Source organism: Cornus florida, unplaced genomic scaffold (assembly GCF_030987335.1).
Source record: "Cornus florida cultivar Cherokee Brave unplaced genomic scaffold, ASM3098733v1 CherokeeBrave_3.0.0_Hap2_Chr03, whole genome shotgun sequence".
In the NCBI taxonomy this organism is placed as follows: domain Eukaryota; kingdom Viridiplantae; phylum Streptophyta; class Magnoliopsida; order Cornales; family Cornaceae; genus Cornus; species Cornus florida.
In genome coordinates, this window is record NW_026775573.1 from 58,567,932 (window position 1) to 58,577,887 (window position 9,956).

Genomic DNA, 9,956 nt, shown 5'->3' on the forward strand with positions numbered 1-9,956 from the left:
GTAAATTTAAAAAAAAAAAAAAAAAAACCCATAGATAATATGTGCAGTGTGGAATGCAGTCATTCTATATATAAGTGAACCTTAGATAGCAAAACAGGCAAAATAATTATGATATGGGCTTTGTGGGAATAATATCTAAGTAAATAGAATTTTTTTTTTTTTTTTTTTAAAAAAAGATTTAAATTGAAAATTAAGGGGCATCATGATAATTTTCACTTAGGTCCATGTTCTATACTGTTAACATTAGTCAATTATATATTAATCCACTAACTCCTTAGACTTATAGTGCCCCAACAACAGCAAAGTGGTCTCCCTCACCTTTTCTATTTCGAATTTTAAACTAAAAGGCATAAAGATAAGCATTCTTTATAATAAACTATTTAAGCATTAATTCTTTGTAATAAATTATCAATTTTCTGTTCTATCTCTAGCTAAGACTGCCACTTTAAGTAAAATATAATGTTGTGTGCAATGAAAGGAAAGCACTAATGTTCTATTATTCCTCTGAATGAGAGCAAAACCAGCTTAATTAGGAAGACCAAAGTTGCTGAACATTATGGGTCTCTTGCTTCTGAAGAAGATTGGTCTCCTCTTCCTCCTCATTTCAGCATCACTTCTCTCAACTTCACTTGCAGGTGGGTGTATTTGAATCTCTTGTTGCTGCAATTGTTACTGTTCGTAAACGCGGTTTCAGACGTTTTTACTGAAAAAGGGAAATGATGATCTTCTGAGAAACTCAAATGTTCTTAATTATTGAGTTTTCTTTATTACATTACTTAAAAAACCAAGTTCCAAAACCAAGGGGTACCCTTGTATTGATCCAAAAAATGCCAAAGATTTAGGGTTTTTTTTTTTTTTTTTTGGTCAACCAGTTAATTAGCATGTCATGGAAATTTTTTTTTTTTGGTTTTTTCTTTATTTTTTCCCCTTAAAATCTCATGGATTTTGCCTCAAAATGGAGAATTTTCATGGAAAATAATTCTTATAAATTTTGTTTGTTCATAGATATTGGTGCATGCATGGCATGTGATCTAGGTAGCTTTTCACGTTGAGTTTTCTTAATTATAGAGAGAGCAACATTTATATATTGCTGTAATAATGAAATTAGTTTGCCATTGATAAGTTTTAATTGGCTTTTTCAGGCAGACAATCCAAGTTTGTGAGCAAGTTGGCCAATGAAATGGGTGAAGCTCATGAGGTCTGTTACTCATCACTGGAAAGTCTTAATTTCTTCTCCTTTTTGCTCTTTCTAGTAGCTATATTTTTATATTGTTGTAATAATGAAATTTTGAATTGCTAAGTCGTTGGTCTCATCTTATTAGACGAATATCATGATTGGTAACTCTCTCTCTCTCTCATGTAAAGCTTTACCACCTAACTATGTGGTAGAAGAGTCATGCATGAAGCACACTGAAAACTTCCAACCATTAATTCATATATACATACACACACACACATATATATATATATATAGAGAGAGAGAGAGAGAGAGAGAGAGAGAGAGAGAGAGACAGAGACAGAGAGAGATGCAATCATGCAAAAGAAAAAAACCAAGTTGAGGCTATTGAGTATATGTCCGTTAATTTCTAGATGTCTTAATTATTTAAGGTTTTTTTTATTGATTTATTTTTGCATTTTCACAGGAAAAAGCATCAGAGGAGCAATTAAACCATGAGGAAATGATCACTACCATACATGAAAGGCTTCTCAGGGTTAACACCAAAGACTACGGAAAGTACGATCCAGCTCCAGCACTTGTCAAGCCTCCTTTTAAACTCATACCCAACTGATCATGATGTTGCTCAAGTCGTCAAATGTTGGAAGTCTATATATATATATATATGAATAAATAATCAAAACAATCTAGAGTATGGTATGCCTTTAATATATATTATATATATCTTCAATCGGCATACCAAGTTTCAGAGATGTTATTAGGATCAGCACATCCCTAGTGATGTGTTATATGGTTTCTTTTGAAGATGGTATGTGTGTATATGTCATATGATATATGTTTATACGTTATGTGGTATGTTTACAGTAGTCCTCGGCTATATCATGAACTGGATCGTATCCAAAATTTTAATATCTATGTAATTACGTATGGGGATGTTAAATTTTTGTATTATGTATCTCTGCTTGCTCATTTGCATTTGGATACATCTTAATTATTTGAAATACATCTTAATTTATTGGGTCAATTACCCAGATCTCTTATAAGGTTTGTCCAAATTAGCCACAGATGAAACTAGTTTAAACCGTTTGTTCACTTAATAACATTTGCCAAAGTACCGTTTTGTCCTTAATTTTAATAAACAAAGTTTGCTTTTGTATTTTTCCCTCCCCAAGTACCGTTTTGCCCTTAAAGTTTAATAAACAAAGTTTGCTTATGTATTTTTCCCTTCCCGTAACTAGTTTTTCATGGGTAGTGTGGAGCCTCATAAGTGCTGCACTCCTGAGCCCAACTTCACGAATCATTCATTTTTTTTTTTTATATTTTTTTTTTGGTGTGGGGGAGTGGGCAACCCATCTTTTCACTATGGGATTAGAGATCAACCATCCATCTTATGCTGCAAAAGCTATTGTTTGGGATGTTCTCACATATCTCAACATTAGTCCAGATAATATTAACTGTGTTTACTACTGGATGATGTGGATGTATTATTTGGTATTTCTTAGCATTTATTGGAAATGGGCTTACTCTAGCCCCTGACTTGTAAAAGGAGGTATACCTCGTTATGCACCCGTAATGTTCATCTTTCTTTTTATAAAATACCCCATTTTAGAAGAAAAGAAAAAAAAAAAAAAAAAAAAAATTCCTTGCAACCTGTGGACATAACCTTAATTTTTGAGTAAACCACGTAAAATATGTGCGTTCTTGCTTGTGTGTTTGATCTATGTTCTGTTAAGCACACAATAATTGGTATGAGAGCAATTAGGTTCAAGTGGGAGGGATGGGTACAGAAGAAGGAAAGATCGAGATCAACAAGTTCAATGGCGCAAATTTTGGGTTTTGGAAGATACAAATTGAAGATTATTTATATTGGAAGAAGTTGTATCACCCTCTTTCAGGAACGAAACTAGTAAGGATGAAGGACGATGAATGTACCCTTCTTGATTGGCAGGCACTAGGAGGTATTCGATTGATAATGTCTCGCAACGTAACTTCAACTTATTAAAGGAGAAAACGAAAGCAGGTTTGATGATGACCCTTTCAAATATGTATGAGAAATCCCATGCGTCTAACAAGGTATATTTGATGCGTCAATTATTCAACTTGCGAATGTCAAAAAGGATGTCAATAGCTAACCATCTGAATAAGTTTAACATAGTTACAACTCAGTTTAGGTCTGTAGAAATCAAGTTTGATGATGAGATCTGGGTGTTGATAATTTTATACCTTTTAGTAGAAAGCTAGAACGATATTGTTACAGTGATGAGTAGTTCTTCAGGAAAAAGTAAGTTGAGTTTGATGATGTTCAGGACATCATTCTCAATGTAAAAATTTGCATTAGGAAAATAGGGGAATCATCTTAATCTGCTCTACTCACCAAGGGCAATGGAAGAGAATCTAAAAGATCAGACTCGGACCGCAGTAAATCAAAATCCAAACATAGGAGCAAGTAAAGAACTAAAAGTTGTTAGAACTATGGAAAGAAGGGGAATTTAAGGAGAGACTATCAAGCACCGAAGAAAAATGGCAAAGAAGAACGGGAATCTGTAAACACTGCCACAAAAGAGGTTGTTGATGCTATAATTTTGAGAGTAGATAGTCCGGTTGAGTCATGGGTTCTGGACCTAGATGCATCATTTCACTTTACCCCACATCATGAAATTATGGGGAACTATGTTAGTGGTAATTTCAAAAAAGATTTATTTGGCTAATAATGAACCTTTGAATATTCTGGGTAAAGGAGATGTTCGTATTAAACAACTTAATAGGGTTATATGAAAGATTTTGAATGTGAGGAATGTTCTTGGCTTAAAGATAAATTTGATTTATGTGGAATAACTTTATGATGAAGGGCATGTAGTAAACTTTGTGGGTAGTTATGGAAAATCACCAAAGGAGCCATGGTAATGACTTGTGGAAGTAAGACGAGTACTTTCTACATGACAACAAATACCAAGAACATCGTTGTGGTTGATAATGCAGCCGTAGATTCAAACTTTTAGTATTGTAGGTTGCGTCATTTGATTGAGAAGGGGATGAAGGCAGTGACGAACCCAGGAAATTATGTCGCCGCGCGGGGGGGGCGTCCTTTTAATAACAATTTTTTTTTGATAATTAAACAAATTCATTAAAAGCGTTCAAAAAGGGAACGCATCCCAAAAACAACAAAAGGATCCCACTAAACACATTTACAATTCAAATCATCATAATAAGCAAAAATATTTTTTTTGTTCATTGAATCATTGAGCACATTCATAATTGTCCTCGACAACTTTTCATATTTTGAAAACGTCATATGAAAACTTCATTATCTATGCCACTAGATATCTCCTTTTCAATATATACTATCAAGCTATCACTCATCCATTCATCTCCCATTTTGTTGCGCAATCGGTTCTTCACGATATTCATAATAGAAAATTCCTTCTCTATACTAGCAGTTGCAACTGGTAGGATCAATGCTAATGTCACAAGCAAATAAACTAGTGAACGTATCTTGTTTCTTTTGGTTTCCACCATTTTTTTCCGCAAGGTCACTAATCCCTTTTAATCCTTCAAACTCGCTATTAGAACGCATATCCGCAATATAATTCTCAAGTTGATCACCAAGTCTCATGAGTGCATGTGGAGAAAATTCTTTTGGATAAAATTGAGCAAGGCGGATTAGTTTTTGCTTTTCAAAAGCACAAAATGAATCATCCAGACACAAGCAAGCCACACAAAGCAACAACTCGGAACTCATTTTAGAAAAATGACTAATTAGCTCTTGAAGTTGCATATCTATGATGGAATAAAATAAATCAACACGATAATGATGCAAGTTCGACTTGTCATGAGCTTTACATTGTAGTCTTCCTCGAGGTTGAAATGTATCATCCATATTAGGAATAGGAATGTCATGTTTCACACAAAAAGAAGAAACTTCATTGAGTAAAGAATCCCATCCACTTTCCCTCATCCTTTGTTATTGAACCTTGCTTAATTTGACCAAGGACATAGCAACCACAATATATTGATCTTTCTTTTGAAGTGCCTTTGACAAATCATTTGTAATTCCCAAAATAGCTCTCATCAAATGCAAACAAAATATGGAGTTAAAGGATTGTATAAATTCCAATAAAAGATTTACTTCAAATTTTTTTTTCTGATGACCCATCCTCTGCAAGTGTCTTAAGTACAATAACAATAGCTGAAAACATAATAATCACGCTAATCAAAGTGTCATAATGTGAACCCCAACGTGTATCACTAGCTCATTTAAGAGAAGTGTTTTGATTTATGCCTTGCCCACTTGAAAGCTCACCACTGTTAAGTGCCTCGGTTACTATAGAAGCTTGCTTCTCTCGAAGAATATCACAAACTTTACATGAACCACCAACTATATTTATAAGATTAGCAGCAAAAGTGAAGAGAGAAATAATATCCTCATGTTTTTTTGCCATACCCACGAGAGCCAATTGGAGTTGATGGGCAAAACAATGAATGTAAAAAACACATTCATTCTCCTTCAAGATGAGAGTTTTGAGACCATTGAACTAACCTCGCATATTACTAGTGGTGTTTGCCGTCAATCCAATCCAAAGTTTGTGCACCAAAAGATAGTGGTGTAGGGCTATGATGAATGTGGCCAAGTTTTACATTCAGAAATTGCCACTACTACCTTTTACTAAAAATATATTAAGGCGAGTAAGGATCGTCCCAAAGAATTGGTGGGTCGTATTAGGTTGTGGAATCGAGATTAGGGTTAATAGGTCGAGTGATCAAAAGATTGGTTGGTGGTTGAATTACACTAAGATGCAATTTAAACTAAAGTATGCAATTAAATGTAATGGAGAGAAAATAAGAGAAAGATCTTGGGATTTAGAGATCACCACTAAGTATAGCTTTTCTACACCCTTAATGAATGATTAATGAGGGAGAAAACATGTATTGCAACATAGTGTGTGTGTGTGGTTGTTTCAACAAGCATGGATGACAAATTAAGCATATGTAATACCCCTAATTTTAAAAGGATAGTCTCGGTATTTATTTATTTATTTTTATTGTATTTTTTTAATTATTTAATTGATTATTTGACTAATTGTTTATGTGTTTAATTGAATTAAGTGTTACTTGATTAATTGGCTACTTATCTATGTGTTATTTGTATTTTGTTTAGGTGTTATTTGTATTATTTGTTTAATTAGATTGTGCACTTAAATTATGTATTTGATTAATTGTAATTAATTATAAATTAAATGATTAAATGTTTTATTTTATTTTATTTTATTTTATGGTTATGATTAGTGGTAATGGACTAACTAATTGGGTCCCACGGACTACTTGAATAGGAGGTTGGATGGGTATGGATAATTACCCATGGATAGTTGTATATGTATATATATAGATATATATGTATATACATATATATAAAAAGGAAAGTAATTTATTAATATTATAGTAACTTTAGTATTAATAAATAATCTGATGTATATATTTTATATATTTATATAATAAGGATATACATATATTTTATACGTAACATGTTTTAAGTTACCTTTTTAATATTATGGTAACTTTAGTATAAATAAATAATCTGATGTATATATTTTATTTATTTAATAAGGATACAGATAGATTATATACGTAACATGTTTTAGGTTACTTTTTAATATTATAGTAACTTTAGTATAAATAAATAATCTGATGTATATATTTTATTTATTTAATGAGGATATAGATAGATTATATACGTAACATGTTTTAAGTTACCTTTTAATATTATGGTAACTTTAGTATTAATAAATAATCTAATGTATATATTTTATTTAATTAATAAGGATATACATAAATTATATACGTAACATATTTTAAGTTACCTTTTTAATATTTTTATTTTTTATTTTTCTTTATTAAGTTGACTTGGATTGGGAAAAGGAATATGGTTATTATTTAGCCTATAAATACACAACTATAGGTTGAAAAATGAGTGAAAATATATCACGTAATATATTCTATAGAGAAAGAGTTAGAGAGAGAAGGAGAAAGAGGAAGGAATGAGGAGAAAACCCTATAAAGAGAAGATCAAGGAAGAAGAAGTTTAACTTTCGATTCGAAAGTTTAAGGCAAGTTCTTCTTCTATCTCTTTCCCTTTGATTTGTGTTTCTGTACATGCCTAGGAAATTCCAGAATTTATTAAACACATAAAATTAAATAATTATGCATGTTTAATTCGGTTAGAACATAGGTTTTATGAAATTGGTTTATATCTGTTCTTGTGTTATGAATTGATAAAATGCATGATTTTGATTTGATTTCTTATGTGAATTTTTACATGTTTAAATTATGTATTTTTCATATCTGTAGAATGATGGAACATAGAAATATACCTAGGATTCCTAAACATTAAATAGGGACTAGGTTTGGGTTTTCATAAATTTAAATAGACTCAATCATAATGATGCTTGCTATTTGAATGTTTTAAACAAACGAATGGATTTAATCTTTTAAAATATTTTAGCAATTGAGATTAAATGTGTAGGATGAATTGGATATAGAGAATCATTATTTAACGATATAATAAAATATCATTATGTATAAGATTCAGTTTGTGTAGGACATATGATATAGGAAGTTTAAAGAAATAATAAGTCATTCCTATTATGTGATAACTTGATATCATATTTATCATAGTTATTTATGGAATGTTTGATGTATTTCCTTAATTGTTATATCAATTGTTGGATTGTGTGGTTTAACGCACCGGTATGGGACGGTGGCATTCTAGGGATGGATTAACTTATCAGTTAAGTCCTACCTATTTTATATAAGGGAATGGATTAACTAAAATGTTAAGTCCTACTTATATTTAAGTCAGGTCAGCTGAACAAGTTGAATGACTTATGGAGGATTAATTTATTATATAAGGGAATGGATTAACTAAAATGTTAAGTCCTACTTATATTCAAGTCAGGTCAGCTGAACAAGTTGAATGACTTATGGAGAATTAATTTATACTGGATAGGATGGTTACTAGGTTTTATATATATAAATATGGTGCCATGATATGAGCTTGAGTCTCAGGATCAATGGTTAGGGCGCGTATATCGCCAGGGATGTGTAGCTAGATATAGTGTAGTTGTGTACCCTGGTAGGTCTAGGTACTCATGCCCACTATATGTGCGTTTTGCATGTTGCCTACTATTCAGGTTGAGACAACCCTATAGTCTAGTGAGGTTCCTTTAGTGTGTATATATATATATATACGGACTATTAGTTACTGTTGGATTGACTAGGATGTATACGTGTATCGGATCTCTGCTTGGACTGTAGTAGAGTAGAACTTGTTTGTGGGCCTGACCCACCATTATTTTTCAGGTGTTCGTCACGAGTAGAGGTTGTTCGTGCTGAGCAGGGATCAGTCTACTTCATTCTTCCGATGCTACATAGGAGTTCCTTTATGATTCAGTTTCCTGTTTTAGATTACTGTCATTTGTTTAGTTTGGATTTTTTAGGGGTCCACACAGTATGGATTCCCGAGTTGTTTTTTGGAGGATCAGTTGTATCAGAAGGGTTTATTAATTAATGGAAATATATTATGAGGTTTATTATTAGATTATCATTTTAGTTTTTTGTCAGCATTTTATTTATTCTTCTTTATTCTTTTGTACTCTGTGTTCGTTTATTATCAATTTGTTTTGATATCCTCGGGTATTCGGGCATGGGCCTGGCCAACCCGCATTCGGAAATTCGGGGGTATCACAGCATATATTGTCTAAGCAACACGGTGGATAGCACAATATATCAAACTAAACCATTAATCCTTTCTTTAAGCTCACAATCCAAACACATCACAAGGTTAGAGATATATGCTACTCGCTTTCATAAGTATGGAACATCAAACAACAAGCATGGATTGTCTTCCCATTTAATATCTAAACTACAACTACACTACAATTAAGCTAATGACATGAAATTAAACTAAGGGAGAGGCACAATCCATCAAGAAATGAGTATGAACCATCAAATAAATCACAAGAGCATTCCATTAAGCACTATGTCTTGACAATCTCTAGATCTATAGCATTAATACACATACACATGCATCAACAACACAAGAAATAGAGATAAACACATGAACATCTATTCTAGCATACATAGACATATGGATAGAATGAAATGATCAATTGGAAGCATTAAATCACACAAATCATTGAATAAACAAGATCTTTATATATAAAAGTGTCAAAACATGTATCACAATACAAATCCCTTAAAAAAATACATAAATCAAGATGTTGAAAGCATGCTTAGGGCTAACTCTAGCCCCAAGAGGATGTCTAGCCACTCATGGATGGTGTCCTCCAACCCTCAAGGGCTAACTCCATGGTAGAGATTGCTCCTCTTCTTGGTTGATGGAAGGACTCCAAGCTTGTGTCTCTAGCCTCTTTTCTTCTTTTCTTCCTCACTAAGAATATGGAAAATTATGTCTCTAGTGTATGTATTTCCTCTTTTGTAAAAATGGCTCATATTCCTTATATAGGTAGGTTAAATGTCACCCCCAATGAGCTGGGCTCGTACACCAATATTCCTTCCAATGATTGGATATGAGACAACTTTTAATGATCTGGAAATTAAATTTTCTCGGGCTTTGGGAAGTTCGATCGATCAAACTTTTGGTGAGATCGATCGAACATGGCTGAGATCTATCGAATTTAAGCCAGATCGATCCTCTATGGCGGCGCCTTTTTGGATAAAAATAAATCTGAGATATTTTGAAGATATTTTTGGGAAAGAGACAAAT

The 9,956-nt window shown here is 32.6% G+C and overlaps 1 protein-coding gene across 1 annotated transcript; it reads left to right on the forward strand.

The window, feature by feature from the left end:
• The first annotated feature begins 406 nt into the window (after nt 1-406).
• Nucleotides 407-2,145, forward strand: LOC132298806 (protein CASPARIAN STRIP INTEGRITY FACTOR 1-like). The gene is made up of 3 exons (XM_059795162.1): nt 407-635; nt 1,143-1,198; nt 1,644-2,145. Exons 1-3 carry the CDS (start codon nt 557-559, stop codon nt 1,788-1,790), a joined length of 282 nt encoding a protein of 93 aa, XP_059651145.1. The 5' UTR covers nt 407-556; the 3' UTR covers nt 1,791-2,145.
• Nucleotides 2,146-9,956: the final 7,811 nt, after the last annotated feature.